Source organism: Seriola dumerili, unplaced genomic scaffold (assembly GCF_002260705.1).
Source record: "Seriola dumerili isolate Sdu_G_001 unplaced genomic scaffold, Sdu_1.0 BDQW01000052.1, whole genome shotgun sequence".
In the NCBI taxonomy this organism is placed as follows: domain Eukaryota; kingdom Metazoa; phylum Chordata; class Actinopteri; order Carangiformes; family Carangidae; genus Seriola; species Seriola dumerili.
The window spans coordinates 18,736,528-18,756,651 of record NW_019174307.1 but is presented as its reverse complement, the minus strand read 5'-3'; the positions used below and the strand labels follow the sequence as shown (position 1 = coordinate 18,756,651).

Here is a 20,124-nt window from a genome sequence, read left to right as displayed (position 1 = left end):
AAGTGGTAACATTTTCATTATTTTAATAATAAGTTAAGTTAGTTAAAAATGAGTTGTTAATATGATAGCTTAATTTAATATTCTTCTACTTGCATTTTACATTTTAAATGTTATTGTTAGAATTTGATACATGCTTCATTACAGATTACCACAAAACCTTGTTTTGTGTGACGAAAGTTGTGAAGTTTACTGTAAATAAAGTTTTGTTTTAAAAAGGTGAGTTTCGGAGATGCCGCTTTTATTTTGAAAACATAGCAGCAGAAGTCCGACAGGAAGTCTTATTTTTTCGAGAGGAAACGGTGGGAGTGTGTTTGTGTTGTCAGCTGACTGGCAGCGTCTCCGGCAGCCGTCACAACACCGTGTGTGTGTGTGCAGCCTGCCTGACAGCTTAGCTTAGCAGCTCCTAGCCGAAGCTCTGCCGTCGGACCGGGCTGGGTTATGTTTCCCGGAGCCAGAACCGTACACGGAGGTTTGTGCACCACCAACCCATGGCGGCCGAAATTCAGCCCCAACCGCAGGCTCGGAAGCCATGTCTGCTGAGCAAAATCGAGGGTTTCCAGGAGGTTGTGAGCACGGCGGTTATCATTCCCAAAGAAGACGGCGTTATCAGCGTGTCTGAGGACAGGTAACATCCAAATCCCAATTAATTTACAGCCGTCATCTACCTTGTTTTGCCCCTAATAAGACCAGTTCTCCAGTCGGTCACTGATGGAGCTCAGGTCCCGTCTGGGTTTATAATTTCAAAACCGTTGGTTTGGGAAAGCAGCGGTATCCAACATTTCTATAAAAGTGTCAGCTGACACAGTCATTCGAGCACATTGCACGTCGGTTAACGACAGTATGGGCTTTAATCTTATTTGTTTTATTAAAACCACTTACCAAGCAAGTTAACGTAAATAAAAATGAAGTTTATCGGATTTAACTGCGGCTTATGATAATTTGAATAGTGGCTAACGTTAGTAAGCTAGCTAGCAAAAAGGAACCCATTCTGAAAGAAGTGTACGGTCTGCTCTGTGTAGTTTACCTTGTTGGTGTGTTTGACATATTTTAGCACTGAGAGTGTTTTTGTCAAACAGAGCAGAGTTTCTCAACCTCTGTGTCACTAGTTAAACAATAAGTCATGATTCTCACAGTTTTTCCGTGTGTGTGTGTGTGTGTGTGGATGTGGGTGGGTGTGTGTGTGGATGTGGGTGTGTGTGTGTGTGGGGTTGCCAAGAGTGCATCTCCTGTGTACTGACATCTGCAAGTGCCTGAGGGTGTGTGTGAACCTGTCCTCTGCATGTTCAAAGGTTGTATGTCCTGTAATGCCTGTGTAACCTCAGTTACTATATGATATATCTTCTTACATTTAATTATTTAAATGTAACCAAGCTACAGAATATGATCCATAGGCCTGATCCAGGACTATAACTGCCTATCACAATCCTACATGGTTGTCTCCAGGGACATTTCAGTGCCAGATCTGCTCATAAAATTTGTTACGGGAAAAATGTTTAGAATATGAACTGAGCAGATGGTGGTACATGTTCTTAGAGACCTACAAACTGGAAAAAGGAGACTGTAAAGCAGAGGTGACCAAACTTTTCATGCCAGGGGCTAAATGGAGAGAAAAAAGGGTAGTCCTGGCCCATAAGGCTTTTAATTTAAGAGACTATTTTAACAATTTATGCTGTACATTTGATTAATTGATGATTGATGATGGGGCTTGGACTGAAGAATTGCTGTCAGGTCAGGTCAGGTAAATCACGGAGGAGTGTGAACAAACATTTGCTCAAAGATGTTTTTAGCGACAAGTAAACGGAGTAGGGCTGCAACTAATTATTCTTTTCATTATTGACTAATCTGATCTAAATATTCACTTTGCAGTTATATAAAACAGAAAAACAGAAAATCCCTACTTTGGAATAGCAAGAACAAGCAAATTTTAGCTTTTTAGCTTCATGAATGACTCCAATGATTGATCAATTACCAAAATGGTTGCTGATTCATTTTCTGTTGATTGACTAATAGTTTGAGCTCTAAAACTGAGCTTCCTCTGGGGGAATTTGGACTTCTCCAGACTTTACAGTGGGAGCTGCTGGTGGTGACATTGGAGAGAGTCATCACATTGCATTTCAATAAGCTCCAGATGCTCAACCTCCTGTACATATTTCCCTTTTTTCACAGAATTATTTGCATTTCTTCCCATGTAGTTGGGAAGTGTGCAGCTTTGCTGTCACTGATCTCCATCCAAAAAAGTTAAAGCTTCACAACATGTATGCATACATTTGCAACATGTAGCCCATCTCTTCCTTGCAGGCTTTAATTGTTCAATGTGCTCAGTTGGTCAGTGAGAGCAGCTAAAGAAGTGAAAGCAACTAAACACTCAGGGTTGCTCAGTTCAATAAGGCTGTGACCTCTGTCTGTCAAAAAGTGTCCTACAACTAAGACAACGCTCTTCTGAATGGTAAATTACATCTTACTATTCCAGAAGTTATGATTCATTATTACTTACATCACTACAATATTATTATGGAAGTGAAAATTAATTTTAGTTTGGACCTGCTGCTGTTGTACGGGGAGTGGGGAGTCTAACGTGACCCAGAGAAAGAGATGTTAGCTGTGTTTACTGTCTTACCGTGTTGGTGTTGATTAAAGAAAACTTATTAGCCATGACCCAGAGTGCCTGGAGAATGGTACACATGAAGAATTTAGCATTAGCCTCAGATCCAGTGAGTGCTGTCAGTAATGCAGAGGCTAAACTGTTTCTGTTTCACTCCACAGGGCGATTCGAGTATGGCTGAAGAGAGACAGCGGTCAGTACTGGCCCAGTGTCCATCACACAATGTCATGTAAGTATTCTTGCTTACTCTTAATGTTTGATTCATGGCCTTTGATCTCAGAGCAGACCTTCTGTATATAAACAAGTCATGAATATGTATGAGTTTGTAATTTTAGTCAGCAAAGTTCTTGGAACAGGCCTGTTATCCATTCCTGTTTTTGTTCATGAGTGTCATTCCTCATTGTGACTAACATAATGAATCACACAATGAAATCCACTCCTCAGAATGACACAGAAACGTGGAGTTTACATACATCTTAGATTCAGTGTCTGAGCTCCTGCAGAATCATTCACTCTGCTCTGATCAGTGCTGCAGTGCTGCGCGTCCGTGACACTGTTTGTCCTTGTTTCCCTCCAGTTGTGCAACTGAAGGAAATCCTCCGCTACCATCAGCAAGATCTGTAGCTTGCAATGGCAGTGGCAGAGGCTGCATGCATTGTGTTAAACATTTTAGTGTACTGATAGAGGAACTGAAATGAAAAGAGTAATCACTACTTTCAGGATTTACAGATATAGCAATTAAAATGTATTTTCAGTTTTCATCTTGATTAAACAAAATATAGATAGAATGATTTTGATCTAGTTCCTCACTATGTACGACTTTTTCGTGCCTCTTTGCGCTGGCACATCGCAGGTTTTTCATGTTCTTTGTGCTTTCTGGAAACTTTCACATGAGGTCAAATTCCAGGGACTTTGGTCCCACATTTATTTTTTTTTTTTGCCCTCTAAACCTCAGCCAGCACATTCAGGAAATTGCGTCAGCACACTGTTATCCAAAATAGTTAAACTGTCCACATAAATGTCTAAGTTATCTACAGTACATTCATTTTGCGGTTATTTTCACCACATTAAATCGGCCAATCAAGGTTTCAGCATTGAGGCCGTTTTTTAGAGTTTTTTTTACTGTCGCACAAAAACAAAGTATATTGATGCTTTTTGTGTAAGAAGAAAAAAATTGTGTTTTGCTATTTACATTACATTATTGGTATTTGTTGACTGATCAAACACTAAAGCGTTATTTGTTTCTGCTTGATGATGACACAATGGTTTTGTTGTTTTTGAAACAAATACAGATCCTGATGTTTTTGACCTGAGGCTGCTGACATTTGGCATTTTCGCTATTCATATACATCAATATATCAATGGGAAAATTGCAATACAAAAAATACACTAAAAACAAGAATACATTAGTAGAGTTAATTTTCTTTTTAATGAAATATTGTTCAAATAAACCAGATGAGCAAAGAAAACACAGACAATGTAAAATAAAACTGCCTTGAGGTCAAACAAAGCTAATACTATTTTGTGTGCTGAGTAATTAGCCCAGAGGGGTGGACAGAATAATAAAGGCACCTGTATGTGACCATTGTGTCTGGTGGTTTTGAACCCATTGAAAATGAGTCTTTTCTGCACAGCAACACCACAGACCAGTTTAATAGCTGGTGGACATTATTGAACAATGTTCCTGGCCTAGTGGATTGCATCAGACAAGAAAGGCCCATCAAACTGAAATGATGCACACTGGATCAGAAGCACGTGCACTGTTGGAAACCACACAGATAAATCTGGCTGATATTATCAGCTGATTTTAGCGTGTATGTTGCTGATTGGTAGAAAGAAAATTGCACAACAGACAGGCCAACGTTATGTAACATTTAGAAAGAGTATTTCTATTATATAGTTTTTCCACCATAGAGCACAGACAGGTAAAAGTTTCAGCTGTAAACTGTGTGTTTTTTGTTTTTCTGTGTGCATTAAAAATTTAAGTTTATCACATCAGTCAACTTGAGGAAGACAGTGAGATGCAGCTGAAAACTCAAAAAAGCAAGCCAGTGACCTTGAAATTAGTCACTTTGTCATAAACAACTGCCCTCAAGGTTGAGAATGAACTTGTAACCCTTTGGTATCATTATATGTTATTTGTTGTTGGTAATTTCACTTCCAAAATTCTTATATGACTTTTAGGAGGATAAAAATGCTGAGACGTGTACTGCAGCACAACAGAAACTATAGAGACAATGAAATAACCATAACAATACAAATTTACTCGTAAAAATAGCAGTTTAGACTGGTACGTTTTCCAAAAATATCAATTACATACAATGAGTGTTCACTCTTATTTTTGTTTTTTGTGTCTGCAGCGTCGTGCTCCTGTATGTCCTTTAACCCAGAAACCAGGAGGCTGTCGGTGGGCATGGACACTGGAAGTATCTGTGTAAGTCCAACTAACAACCTGCTTCCCCTCCAAACACAGCCCTCTGGCCTTTTCGTCTTTTTCTCACTCAGCTGAGTAACTGTCTGCTGCTCTTGCAGTTTCAGGATACATGCCATCGTAGTCGGTTTATTGACAGGAAGTGTTTGTGATAATTGTCATCTGCCTTTTGACTCATAAAATGGAATGCAGCTGTAACTGTGTGTATTTTGGTGAAAGTGTTGGCTGCTCGTCAGCGCAACAGGAATGTTTCTGGTGAGAGTGTTTATTCAGTTGGAATGAGAGTTTTGTCAGGTCACTGTGAGCTGCCAGAAAGGAAAACCTCTGAACTCTGAAAATTCATCCCTTTTCTCTTTAAGCTGTATCCAGGTGGTCTGGACACTTTATATAAAGGACTGAATTGTTGTTTACTTAGACTTCAGTCAGATATTAAATGATTTTAATCCTTATTTTAACCCGAATACATTTCAGGATGATGGAAATGTTAGTTTTGCCTTTATTTTTTCAAAACAAAGTATTCGGCAAATTAAAATTTAGATGCTGCTAGATGAAAAGTTAAGTGATCACCAATCAATCTGGACCAAAGGACCGATCTACCAACAAACCAATATTGCCATCCCAAGAGCCTCAGCGCGGCTAGTAACAATTCCAACCAATTCCCAAAATGCAGGATTTTTAAGAAATTAAAAGACCAAAATTACAAACTTTCTCCGCTCTGATGATGTTTCAAAGTCATTCTGCAACTGGTAGTGGGAGGGCTGAAGGGTGCTGTTTCAGTGGCCATGACGCTAGTGGCCACTCGTGACACTTTAGACCTGTGGTCTGGTCAAGTAGTTTATCCAATGACAAATAACTGACATTATAAGGTATAGGTCAGTCTATTCTAAGACACAGCATTTACTACTGTACAATTTTTGCTTTGTTGTTTTTCCCATTGAGAGTTCCTCAAACGCACAGTCAGATGGAAACATATCAGAATGTTTTTAAGGATTTTCATCTCAGTTCAACCTTCAAGCTTCAAGTTCCTACAAGTATTTTATCATGGGTGTTGGCCTCAGAGGAAATAACACTGTCAGACTGAGAGCTGTTCTGTTTTTTTTTTGTTGGGTTTATTTTTCGCCTCAGTCATTTGCATTTGCATTTATAGATTGTGTGAACAGTGCCCTAAGATAATGCTTGACCAACCGTTAAAGAATGACATACCGAACAAGACAAGAATCTCAACAAATCACCTCTGAAGTTTAGTGTGTTTTGTTTAAAACACTGGATAGAAATGTTCCAAGTATTTCTATGTACATGTCAAAATTGAAACACAGTACCATCATTTGTTTTCCCGCTCATAGATTTACTTGGAAACTTTAGTCACTGACCTCAGTCAGTGTGAACATTTATCTCTGCTTCCTGTCTTTCAGGAGTTCGTCCTGTCAGAAGACTACAACAAGATGACCCCAGCACGTACCTACCAGGGTGAGAGAGGGTGTGTGTGTGTGTGTGTGTGTGTGTGTGCGTGTGTGTGTGTGTGTGCGTGCGTGCGTGCGTGCGTGTGCGTGCGCGCGTGCATGTAATTGTGCATGTGTGAGTCAGTTAGTAACACATATGTGTGAAATATAAACAAAAATAAACCACTGTTAGTTTGTTCTTAAACTTTGTTAAAGTCCTGAAAAGTGGTAAATTTTTCAAATATTAGTCCTTGATTTTTCTCAAATGTTAATAGATTAATTAATTAATTAATTAATTAATTAATTAATAGAAAGAAATATTTAAGTTTAATTTTAAGTAAAAAAATATTGTGTTGTTATTGTGGCAGTTATTGACCTGAAAGTACTAGACAAAGTATGTGCGTGTGTAGGATTTCAAAATGTCTGACTATGGTGACTCCAAGTGATTTTACCAAAGAAGAGACAGTGATTATCTTATAGAATAATTTAAGATGCTATGATAAAAAATGGGGATTTAAGTTACCCTACTTTAACAAATAATAATCTATCTTTTGCCCAAATTAAAGAAATACAACATAAAACTTGGAATTACCTCCACCTGCATCATATATACTTTAATTTTCTTCATAATTGGACTTAAATGTCTTTTAAAAGACATACATCCATTACTCAAGTTTATCTTTAAAATGTGTGACTGGCCTGTTGACTTTCTTCAGTCACGTCACTTTGACATCTTATTTCTAAGAGCTTTCAACTTTATTTCACTGTTTCAGTAATCCTCTGAAACCTCTGGAACCACATTTATTATTCTGCAGTGTATTATTACCCATGCAGTTTCAGGACAGTTCATCACTTATAAAGTCTGCTGGGCTTTGTGTGTTTAAGGCTTTGAAAGCTCTGCAGCCTGGGGATTGTTAGCTCTCTGGCAGTGTTCATAATTCATTTCTTTCTTTTGAGAATAACTCACTCAGAAATAACTGGACAAGAGCACCACTGATCGATCTCTGCACGCCTCCTCTACAGCCTCAGTTACATTACATGATTTTTTATGTATGAACGCACATAGGAAAAATTGATTCTTTGATGAATGCAGAGCAATATTCATAGTTGACCTTTCACTATATGTGTTTCTCTGATCTTATTTGTAGATTCATGTCTGTCAGCCATGTATGGCTGTAAGATTTCAAAATATCGCTGCACTGGAGCCAGGCGGTGATGCTGGACTATATTTCTCCACTGTAGCTCCATTTCTCTGCCTCCGAAACAAGCCACAAAATATGTTTTGAAATCCTGCCCAGGATTTCTCCTGCACTGTAATTGAAGTGATTGTGAAAATGAATGTCATGTGTTTTGTTTGTGTGTGTTTTTGTGTATGTGCAGCCCACCAGGGCCGAGTGACAGTGGTGCTGTTTGTGTTGGAGATGGAGTGGCTTCTGAGCACCGGCCAGGACAAAAACTTCACCTGGCACTGCTCGGAGAGCGGCCAGCAGCTGGGGACATATCGCACCGCTGCCTGGGTTTCTGGACTACAGTATCCTTTAATGCCCTCACCCTCAGCTCCTCTCCCCCTCTGTTTGTTGTCTCGGTATGCAAGCTGCTGCTCAATGAACCTGACAGATAAACTTCCTGCTAAATGGAGTGGAGGGGATGTAACCGAGTGGGAAGTGAAGAGCCATCTTTGGTGCTTCGGACTGTGAAAAATCTCTGCCTTTTATTATGACAACACAGTCTATTTTAAGGCCACGGCAACATAAAACAGGGCAATTGAGATTAGCTTCCAGTTAGTTTGTATTACTCGGAAGGGCTAACAATAAGCATCAGTCATGCTGTTGTCAAGGAAACGGGCTGAGTAGGTTTCTGTAATGGCCAGATGAAAGGCTGTGAGTGCTCAGCAGCAACACTGATCCATACCAATGAGCTTGCCATTAGGTCATCAGACTGCTGGTATCCTGCTAGCCTCAACACGCTAACCTGTCTGGGTTTTATGGCTGGAGATGCAGTGAGACACACTGAGCAGTGACAGTTATATTTTCTTTTTCTTTGGCGTGACTTTAGATGTACTCTGTTTGATGAGCAGCCACATTGGACACAATCTAAGGAGTGTGATGTTTGTGATTAGTGGAAAAGAAATGCAGATCTAAGCTCGAATGAAATGGAAACAACAAACTAGAGTTTTTCATGCTCAGACGGTTACTTAGATTTATTTCTATCTCAATCTATTCAGACAGCAAAGTTTATGAGTTGTTAAGTATAAGATAGAAGACAGATTTTGACAAGTGATGCTAATCAAGTAAAAAGGTATGTCAAAGTGAAAAAAGTGACTACCTTGCTCTCAGGTTCACTGTCACTGGCAGTGGCAGAGCCTTATGTCTTTTGCGTCTATAAAACCCGCTTATACTTGCTATTTTTTTGTGTAAAATGGGTATTTGTTACTTAATTCCAAAATATTCTTAATGGTTAATAAGGATTCAATTTCCCAAATCTATGCTCATGAAGACAAATTGTATAAAAAGGCACATGTCGTTTCAGGTTTCAGATTTTCAGAGAGAGAATCAAAATTGAAAACTCATTTTTCAATAATTAGATTTATATTGTTTTTTTTTTAGGCGGAGTATTTAGATTGGTTAGAATAATTAGGTTATGTCTTATGCAGTCATTGTTTTTGCTTCTTCTGCAATGCGGACAGTGTTGTAACGAGTTTGGTCTGTAGTGACTGAACCAGGTCAGAGGACGACTCTGACTGAATGGCCAGTGAAAGGGCGAAGAGTCCTCCACTGACACACTGCTGCTACACTACCACTACAAAGGGCTTTGACTCATATCTTAGTTCATAGTTCACACTGGTTCTGGATTTCCCTGAGCAGCACACTGTGCAGCACAGCTCTTCTGTTCAAATTGCAGGGGGAGATTTGCTTTGTTTGGTTTGTGTTTTTGGTCCAGTAACAGATACAAATCTGAATTTATGCATCAGTAGGACACAGTTTCTTCTTCTTTTGACCTTAATGTCAACCCAGGTTTGATGTGGAGACCAGACACGCGTTTGTAGGGGACCAGTCCGGTCAGGTGACCATCCTGAAGCTGGAGCAGGACAGCTGCAGCCTGGTCACCACCTTCAAGGGACACACTGGTAAACTACACATACTTTCATCCATTAATAGTCAAGCAGTTTGCTGGTTTATATCATTATAACTGAATATCTTTCTATCTTTCAACTGTTGATCGGACAAAACAAGCAACTGGATGTTCATTTCGCTGATCGATAAAATATTCAAAATATTGATCCACAATGAAAGTAATTGTTAGTTATGACCCTAGTACACAAACTGAAGTGGATGAATTCTTGCAGCCAAACTCTAGAGGCTACAGCATTGTTGGATAAAAGTGGCATCGATTTTTCAGATGTCTGTATAAATATTGGTCACCTAAATTGCCTTGCAGCTGCGTTTCAGATAATTCCAGCTCCCTGCTCTGCTTTCATACGCTCAAGACTTGTACAAATATTAGTTTGTGAAAATGAACAAGTGTCTTTTCCTTGCGTTCCTCATGTGCTGCTGATATGGCACCGAGTAGTTGCAACTGAATGCAAATCATAGAAATTAACAGTATTTAATTACTCTTTATCTATAAAGTGGTCTTTTCAAACCATGTTACAAGTGGGTTGAAAAATAAGCAAACAAAAAAATGAACCCCACCAGTTGAACAATTACAGCTTTTACAGAAATATATTAGCTTTATCAGGAGAGAATTAAATCCTTATGCTTAAATTATTTTGTTAGTAGAAATAGTTCGATGAAGTAGCTGCATTAGACTCATAATAGTGGATGCCAGATTACTTCTGTCAACCTTTATTGTCCTCAGGCAGGTTGTAGATTTATTGAGCCACTTAAGAAGTGTTTTTTTAAAAGCTCTAAGTCCTTGATGGTCTTTATGTTGAAGAAAATCTTTTGTGGCTCTCACAGGAGTCTACTTCAACAAAGGAGGCAGTGAGAAATGACTTTCACAAGGTGTTGAATAGGAATTAAAGTCTTTGGATACAAGCCTGATGGTTGGAGTTAAAGGATAAAGAGACTTGGTTGAGTTCAGGGTCACCAAAAAAGATCTCAAATGTAGTGAAAGCACTCTTGTAACATTCAGGTCTTTATTTGCTGTCATTAAAATATCAGAAAAGCTGCACAGAGACGGGCGGCACGGTGGTGCAGTGGTCAGCACAGAACCCAACCTTCTCGCTGTGAGGCGAGAAGGTTCTGGGTTCGAACACCGGGCATGGGGCCTTTCTGTGTGGAGTGTGCATGTTCTCCCTGTGCCTCTCCGGCTACTCCGGCTTCCTCCCGCTGTCAAAAAGACAGAGGCACATTGGCACCTCTAAAGTGCCCATAGGTGTGAATGTGTGCAAGTGGTGGTTTGCCTGTATACGTCAGCCCTGTGCTAGACTAGTGACCTCTCCAGTGTGTACCCCGCCCTCACCCCATAGTCAGCTGGGTCAGCCTGTGCCCCCCCCCCCCACAAGGATAAGCGGTGTAGATAATGAATGGATGGAGGGATGTACAAAGACGTGACATGTAAGCAGATGGTACTTCCACAACGAGTCATGTATATTAACAGTGTGTAACTTTATACCGATGTGTTTCACTCTCCTATTTGCCTCCCTGTGTGTGTGTGTGTGTGTGTGTGTGTGTGTGTGTGTGTGTGTGTGTGTGTGTGTGTGTGTGTGTGTGTTTGCCCAGGTAATGTGACTGCGTTGTGTTGGGACCCGGCCCAGAGGGTGCTGTTCTCCGGCAGCTCAGACCACTCCATCATCATGTGGGACATCGGAGGGCGCAAAGGCACCGCCATCGAACTGCAAGGACACAAGTAAGAAACAAACAACCGCTCATGAATATTTCTCTTATGCTGGCAATTATTCATCTGAAGCTGTAATTATATGCTTGACTGATTTGTGCCGATAGATTTCTGTTGTCTTTTTGTTTTCATTACTGAGCTATTTATGCTGTTTATACTATTTTGTGTTTTATTGTGTTGAGTGGTTAATGTGTTGTTTTTTTATTTTTTATTGCCTTGTTACAACTTTATTCATATATGACAGGACCTTTACAGAAAGAGACACAATGTTTATACACACACATATGTATATATATATATATGTGTGTGTGTGTGTGTGTGTGTGTGTGTGTGTGTGTGTGTGTCTGTGTGGTTGCCAAGAGTGTGTCTCCCGTGTATTGACATCTGCAAGTGGCTGATGGTGTGTGTGTGTGTGTGTGTGTGTGTGTGTCTGTCTGTCCTCTGCATGTTCAAAGGTTGTATGTCCTATAATGCCTGTGTAACCTGAGCGAGGGGAGCGGGAGCATTTGTTGGAGAACAGCACTATGTTGAAAAATTGGAAAGTAAAAATAGAAGAAGAGTGTTGCCTGTTCTCTCACAGGCTGCAACAGTGATAGATTTTGACACTGAAGTCTGAAGACCAACGTGAGTGTGACGGACTCTTGCTCCTGTCTCACCAGCGAATCTGTCGACAAGTCAGACAGTACGGACGTTAAGTTGAGGCTCTGGTTTACTTCCTGTTTGCTGGATGTTCATGATTTCATTAATGCAGGTGGTATGAATGAAAACTGAGCACTTGTTGATCTGTTGACGATAAGCATGACACGCATTTATTCTCTCCCTGTGTATATTTGACTTTTGCGTTAATCTGATGACATTCAGATTAGATCTGAAATGATTAGTTGAATAATTGATCAACTGAAAAAAAATTTGGCATCTGTATTGATAATTAATTTAAGTTGCTTTTTCAGACAAAACTGCCAAATAGCCTCTAGTTCCTGAACTTGTGATGAGCATTTTTCACCGGTTTCTGACATGTTATTGATCAAGTGATTAATTGATTGATTGAGAAAATACTAGATTAAATGTAGATTAATTGATAATGAATTGATAATATTGATAATAATTGTTTTATTGCAGCCTTAGTTCAATTCAGATCTGAGCCGTGTTGAAAATGTTACAGAAATATTACAGGTCCAACTTGATAAGATAGCCGCTGTGTGTGTGTGTGTGTGTGTGTGTGTGTGTGTGTGTGTGTGTGTGTGTGTGTGTGTGTGTGTGTGTGTGTGTGTGTCTTCAGTGACAAGGTTCAGGGCTTGTGCTACGCCTCGCACACTCGTCAGCTGATCTCCTGCAGCTCAGACGGAGGCATCGTCATCTGGAACATGGACGTAACACGACAAGAGGTGATGGGGTGTAATATCGACCCAACACACAAATACAAACACACATTCATACTCAATATCTGAACTGTGACACACTGATAATGGAGATATGTCCCTTGTTTTCGTGCCTGTTTTCATCTGTGCACATACATCACCGTGATAGAGATCTTTGTGGTGTATAAACTGCTGATATTCTCTCCAGAAATCCATGAAAGATCACCAGATTAGCATAATGTTCTTTGATTTTCTCTCTTACAGACACACTCACGCAGTCTAATTTCAGCCTGGTATCGTCTTCTCTCCCTCTGTGCTCTGCCAGTGTCCTCACAGTTAGTTAGGACTTGATTGCTTCTTTATTTACCCAGAGTCACTTTCATTGTGCCTCGGTGTCACTCAGTCGTGCCTCAGCTTCGGTTATTTGGCCCAGAATTCTCATCTCAATTTTATTTTCTGACTCGTTGGTTCGGTTGAAGCCGACTTCCCTCAAGGCGAGCTTTAAAATAAAATCAGCAGCTTGCTGTTGTTCCCCAAACGATCACTCATAGTTGTTACACTAAACCCTTCTCTGTGTAGCTGGATACTCAGGGACGGTTGTTAACTGGCAGATTCATTAAAGCTGTGGGATTTAAAGAAAGAAAAACTAGGAACACTGATTCAGAATCATTTAATTCCTCATGGGGATCAGGGCTAGAGTTTGCTTTGATCCTTTGATTTGTTTGCTCAAGTATGAGAACAGTTGTTCTAGTGGAGGCACTATAACAACCAACTGAAAGGCAACACACACCAGCGACTCATCAGGATACCTCATGTCCTATTTCCCAGCATCCACCTGCCTTACTCTCCAGAAAACATATTTTACTATAAATAATTTTATTGCAATTGTTTCCTGCTCCTCAACTATTTCTACTGCCTGCCATGCTCAGTTTGTGCTGTGTTGTCAGCAAATGATTCAAAAATAAGTTTCATCGTAATTAACAGTGATGTACTTGAAAACCTGTGTTATTGTCATATCTGCTAATCAATTTGAAATGAAAACTTGTGAAGTATGCTGATTTGTTTTCTCTGTCAGCGTGAGATGAAAACATTGATATCACCCTCATGTTTGTGTGCTGTTGGGCTTGTACAGAAACAAAACCAAAACCTGTACTATAGCAGGAGACACAGAAGTCCTGGGCAGATGAATAAACTGTTGTTTGACAAGAAATAGTTCCAGCACCTAACGCCTACAATGATTTATTTTACATTTCTGAATGTGTAGGATTTAAACAAATAAGATACACCGTGTAAATATAACAGCTTTAGAAGTGTTGGCAGGTGCCCCGTCTTTATACTAAGCTAGGCCAGCTGCATCCTGACTCCTCCAAACTTAACACATAACACCCACGCCTTAACACAGACATAAGATTAATATTGATATTCTTATCTGCCTATCAGAAGGAAAGCAAAAAGCCTTATTTCCCAAAATGTGCTCTAATTTGTAGAAAAATTGCTTTACCTGTCCAGGTCTAAACGTTTTTGGAGGATTTAATTTGTGTTTCAAATATTAAATAGTTGTTTTTCTTTACATGATTACATAATTTAGAAGATCTAAAAACAGGAAACATGTATAATTTCAAAAATGTGTGTTTGCACAGACCCCAGAGTGGCTGGACAGTGACTCCTGTCAGAAGTGTGAGCAGCCTTTCTTCTGGAACTTCAAACAGATGTGGGACAGTAAGAAGATCGGCCTGCGACAGGTATTATACACACCTGTCGCTAATCTTCTTCTATTCATTTCACTTATAAAGCATCACACACTAAAACTAACGTCACAGTTTAGATGTCAGCTGCTCAGCTGCAGCAGATCTGTAGTCTCACCACAGTCTGAATTCATTCCAAACAAACATACACAGCTCTTCACTTCTGCTACTCTAATGGCAAACAAACATCCTGTGGCTGTTTTGTTGCTTCATTCTCAGAAAGAGCTTGATGTTGCTGGTACTCATTTCAAGTGTGTGTGTGTTTGGTATCTACAGTTCAAGGATACAGTCACAGCCCTTCTTTGACTGCACAGCAATTTTCAAGAACGTTTTGTAGCAAGAACCAAACACAACGCAGAGTAATTGTTTGTGTTTCTGCAGATGACTTCTATGTTTCTCTCAGACACAAAGTTTGCCATAGCACATGAGAAAGTCCCAGTACTTTTCAGGACAAACAAAGTCCCACAGGAAGCAGCACACAACTAATAATGTAGATCTTCCATGTAAACAGTAATTCTATGAAAATGGAATATGGAAAGAGACAGAAACAAACATGGTCGTAAAACACTAAAAGCAATATTACAAGTGGGTGTTGTGTGGCTCTGATCACATGACCTGGACTTCAGTCAGGCTTGAAAAATAACTTGACTTAGACGTAAACACAGCTGACTCAAAACTCTGACTTGAACTTTCGCCTTTTGACTTGAAAAGACTCGCCCTGTCCAAGTCCAAAGATGAGAACCTGTGCTCTAAAAAGCAGAGCAGTGAATCAACCTTTCATTTTTCTGACAACAGATATACTTAGAATCAGTCTGACAGCGGCGAATCACATTGTGCATGGACTTGGACTTGACTTGGGGACTCTGACTTACAAAACCAGGACTTTTTTCCCCCCTCTGGTGGTTCAGCTTCTACCTTCTTAAAGCCTCTTTGTAACTCTCCTGCTGCTGGCAAGAAATAATAGTGTTGCTAATCAAAGCTGACATGTTGAAGTCCTGTTGTGTTCCTCAGCACCACTGTAGGAAGTGCGGCCAGGCGGTGTGTGGCAAATGTTCATCCAAACGCTCCACCATCCCCCTCATGGGCTTTGAGTTTGAGGTGCGTGTGTGTGACAGCTGCCACGAGTCCATCACCGACGAGGAGTGAGTAACAATCGGCCTCTGTTGTTGACATATACTGACCCTTTGTGCTGCCAGCTTCCTCAGCGCTCACACAGTGAAGTAACCGGCGTTACCCTTTGTGTCTTCCAGTCGGGCGCCCACAGCCACCTTCCACGACAGCAAGCACAGCATTGTTTACATGCACTACGAGCCCACCACTGGAAACCTGCTCACCTCTGGCACCGACAAGGTTATCAAGGTCTGGATGGGAACAAATAGTATCTGTTTTATTCCTGAGTCTCAGATAAGACAATCAAGCACACAGTCACATTTAGTGGGTTCACTCCTGAGTTCTTAAGATTAGGTTTTTTGGTCAGGTTATTTGTTGTGTTTTTTGTCTCCTACTGAGCATGATCAAGGCTGAATTAACCTGCTAGGAGGCCTCCACCGACCCCCCCTATTTCTAGTCACTATGTGCTTTGTGTATATATCCTGGGAGGTGATCCGGCTTTGAGCATGATATCAAAAAACTTTTAATCTTAATGAAATTTGGTGGAAAGCTAATGATAAATCACTATGAATCACTGCACGTAGTCACTGTTGATAGAATAGCTTGCTGTCTGCCCTGTTGGGCAACTTTTTATGTAACCAGACGGATTTTTTTGAACCATTTCCCACATAATAAATTAGGCTATATTCCAATATATCAGGTTTCATTTCTCGTCTCATCTCTGTCTCAACTTAAGAAAGAGGAGAAACACCTCTTTAATGAGCGTCGTCTCTATTTGAACAACAAACTGATTATGTCTTGTTTTTATCTGCAGCTATGGGACATGACTCCTGTGGTGTCCTGAGGTCTGTGGATGACCAGCAGTCAGCAGGAACCTCTGTTCACCAAACTGTGAGGCTCTAACAGCGGCAGCCGCACTTGGAAAAGAAAGACAGAAGCTCATCCAACAATATCGATGTCATCTGGATAATATTTAACAGTTACTGAATAACAAGCAGTGGCTGTTGCACGTTCACAGTGAGGACACTGCAGGCCAGTGAAGCCTGGGAACAGGACAGGCCTTGGTTGACACAAGGTTACAGATGGTTGTGGGTGTTTGTCTGTGTGCAGGTTGCTGGTGGGTGGGGATCTCTCTGTTTGTATATGTGTGTGTCTGTACTGTATAAGAGTGTGTGGGAGGGGATGAGGCATTTGACTGTGTAAGCAATTGACACACTTTATTTACTTAATTTCCATGCATTCCTGGCCACATACTGGAGACTCACAAAACAAGAGTCTGCAGTGTGGTCTGCAACTAGCCTCAGAACAAACTTGACTTTTTTTTTTTTTAAGATGTGAAGCATCTCATGGAACTGGATCACAACTCGCTCACAGATTTAAACTCGTGTTTAGCAGGCTGCAGATTCTCCACAAGAGGGGGCTGTTTAATTATTGTCAAACCAGATTTACACCTGCAAAACCTGCACCACCTACAGGAAAGCAAAGTAACAGCAGCAGCCGTTGGACTCGTCATCTACGCACAAAGTAATGGCTGCTAGAAGGTTTACCTTCACTTTTCTTTGTGTGTGTGTTTGCTTTCTTAGCTTTTACATTTGACTTTTTCACCACCTGTTACATTAGGTAACAGGCAAAATTTAACGTCAATATGTCACACTGATCTCCAGTGGATATTTAATACTCAAATTTAAATACTATTGAGGTTGTGGCTGTAAAGCACCAAATGTTAAGATATGAATTTGAGGATTTAGTAAATGAATTCAGAATTGTTTCCCTGGCTGGAAATCTATAAACCATACATAACATCAAACCCTCAGACAGGTGAGCTTATGTGTTCAGCCGCGACGCCAGTCACCATGTTGATGTTCCGACCTATGAGTACTCAGTTCTTACTACTACTTTATCACACAGGTACTCAGTACTCATGGGTTGGACCACACCCATCTTTGAACTCAGCCTTCATTTTGATCTCAGCTACACACCTGTAAAGTTTCGGGACTGTATCTTGCACTGTTGTGACAAAATCTCTCCATCTCCAGGACCACATTTTTCCATGATGACACAAACACACAGAAACGCACAACAACCTATTGTTTGTTTGACCTATTTTCTATATTTATACATTGTGGTGTAAAAGTCTTAAACCACTTTGCCATCTGGTTAGGACCTCCTATTTTCCATCTGTAATTTAACTAGGAGATCAGTCATGTAGGACAGAGGACACATAGTGCCACTGCAGTTGTAAGTCATTACCTGCAGGTGGCACTATTTGTCAGTACTGCAGGAGCTGTTGCATTCCTTGCCTGTAGATGGTGCTAAAGAGCAGCATATCTGCAGTTCTTACTTGCTGGTAGCTGGCACAGTTTGGACTGAATCGGCATGTCCGAAACTGCTGGAGCAGCATGTCTGCAGGGTTATACAATATCAGCTGATCCTGCATTCAGGTGCTTCACCATCACTCACACTGTGTTTGTGAGTCAAAGAAATCCTGAGCTTTCTAAAAATATCTAATCCGATATCAGTCACATCTTTGTGGGTGTAACAGTACTTTAAATGTGACAATGAGGAAAGTGTTCATAGAAGCCCCTGGATGTTAACAAACAAGCCCTTTACTTGAGTCTGAACTGAGCTGCATGGTATCAGAATATCCAAGTTTTCTTTGAGTTTAAGTGTGTGAGTGGCTGCTGGACCAAATGACCTCTCCACTGAGCGTTACAGATGGACTGGATTTCAAGCAAACCTCTTTAACTCCTAAAAGTTGGTACATGATTACAAACCAAACATTGATCAGACACACAGAACTTCATTTGTTTTAATTCTAGCAGAGATCTTAAAGTTTTCAAAGACACAAAATACAGCATGTGAGACTTTTAAGGCATTGAGATTTGTTGCAGCTGTAAGAATCGTGGCATCTTTGGTTTGAAGTTTACACTCAGTGTCACATCATGAAGCTTCAATATCACGTTGGAACAGGCAGATGTACAACATATCTGTAAAACTATTGTACTTTACAGACAATTGCAGCAGGGGATCAGAGGTAAAGTGATTGTAATGGACACTGATGGGAGTGCAGATCCTTGTCACGGTAGTGTAAGCACACACAGTGTAAACCGAAGAGTACACCTGTCACTACCACTACTACACTACCAGGTTTTGTCATCTGTAAATTAACCAGACCGCTTGCTGATCTTTGAAAACAGTACTTTTGTATATTCTGTCCTGTCATCAGTGGAGCTGCTTTGACGTTATTTATTATTCCAAGTGTGGTCTAAATATTTCTGACATGGAAACGCACATATCATCAAACTAATCAGAGGCAGCACATAAACACTGTACCTGTACCAGGACTGAGAGGAAACTCCTGAACATGGTTTGCTTTGATTTTGTTCTCATCGTAGCTGTTTTTTTTTTTTTTTTATTACTGACTTTTATGTCAATGCACTGGAATCAAGAAACAAGAATACGTCGCAAATCGCTGCTGTGAAGAGGAAACATGACGTTTTTTGTTCTTTTTCTTTTCTATGATTATCATGTCTGTGCTTTAATGATCAGATAGTAACTGAGGTGATTTCTTCTGATGTTAAAACCCCACTAAATATTTTCCAAAGATGTTTGATTGAAAATGAGGTGAACTTGAAGATTTATCTCCAACAATAAGAGAAATGAAAATTTGTGGGCTTGATTGGTAAGCTTGGTTTTTGGAAAGAGTGAGGAAGTTTACAGCTACTCATAAAGGTACATTTACAGCAGCTGTCAACTGAGTGTGAGCCTGAGGGTACTGATATTTTAAAGGACCATACCAGTGTTTTACTAAGGTTTCAGCTCCTTAACTACAAATCATGTATATTTAACTTTTTCGCTGATCAGTTCTTAATGCATGATGTACCGATTCCAGTTTTTAGGATGTATTTTTCCAATGATTCCAAGAAGCTGTTGGCTTCCAGCTAATTGGCAAATCACTCTGTACTGGAATTCATGTAAAACTATGGCTGCCTGGAGTGGTAAAAAAAAACAAAAAAAAGAAAAACACCAAAACTAAATCACAATAGCTTGTTTTGCAAAAGAAATACCTGTAATTATATTAAGTCTGTGTGATTTTAAATGTGCAAAAATGTGCAAAATCGATGTTGTAGTCCTTTAAATGTAAAACCAAGACTACACAGGATACAAAATTATTACATAAACAATACCTACACTTTTGTTGCAGTGAAAATACATTCATCTGAGGCCAGTTGTGACCGTTAATGTAACTTTGTGTGTATAAATAATATATTAAAAGAGCAGGTATTCACCTAAACCAGATTTGATTAAGTATGGTGTTTGTTGAATCAGTGTTGCTGTTATAGTCCAGCAGAAACTAAACCATCATTCTGGGACACTCTCTCTTTTCTCCTTTCTACATGTGCACAATTTCATCTGCAGTTTCTGGGAGTAAACGTTTCAGCATTTGCTCTTTTATGGATGTGGCTCTTTACACTGTGCAGACAAAGTTTGAAAACATAATTCATCTCAAAGCTGGAGACTCTTTTATTCATGTTATGATTTTAGAGAGTGCAGTCTCCATTTACAGTCTGTAATCACTTTTTAAATTCAGAAAAAATTG

At 40.0% G+C, this 20,124-nt stretch overlaps 1 protein-coding gene across 1 annotated transcript; it reads left to right on the top strand.

Moving 5' to 3' along the window:
* The first annotated feature begins 375 nt into the window (after positions 1 to 375).
* On the top strand, positions 376 to 19,823 carry wdfy2 (WD repeat and FYVE domain containing 2). Its single transcript, XM_022740836.1, has 12 exons — positions 376 to 625; positions 2,764 to 2,831; positions 4,963 to 5,036; positions 6,446 to 6,500; positions 7,853 to 8,003; positions 9,487 to 9,599; positions 11,197 to 11,323; positions 12,591 to 12,696; positions 14,310 to 14,411; positions 15,426 to 15,556; positions 15,665 to 15,773; positions 16,339 to 19,823. Exons 1-12 carry the CDS (start codon positions 489 to 491, stop codon positions 16,366 to 16,368), a joined length of 1,203 nt encoding a protein of 400 aa, XP_022596557.1. The 5' UTR covers positions 376 to 488; the 3' UTR covers positions 16,369 to 19,823.
* The last annotated feature ends 301 nt before the right edge of the window (positions 19,824 to 20,124 follow it).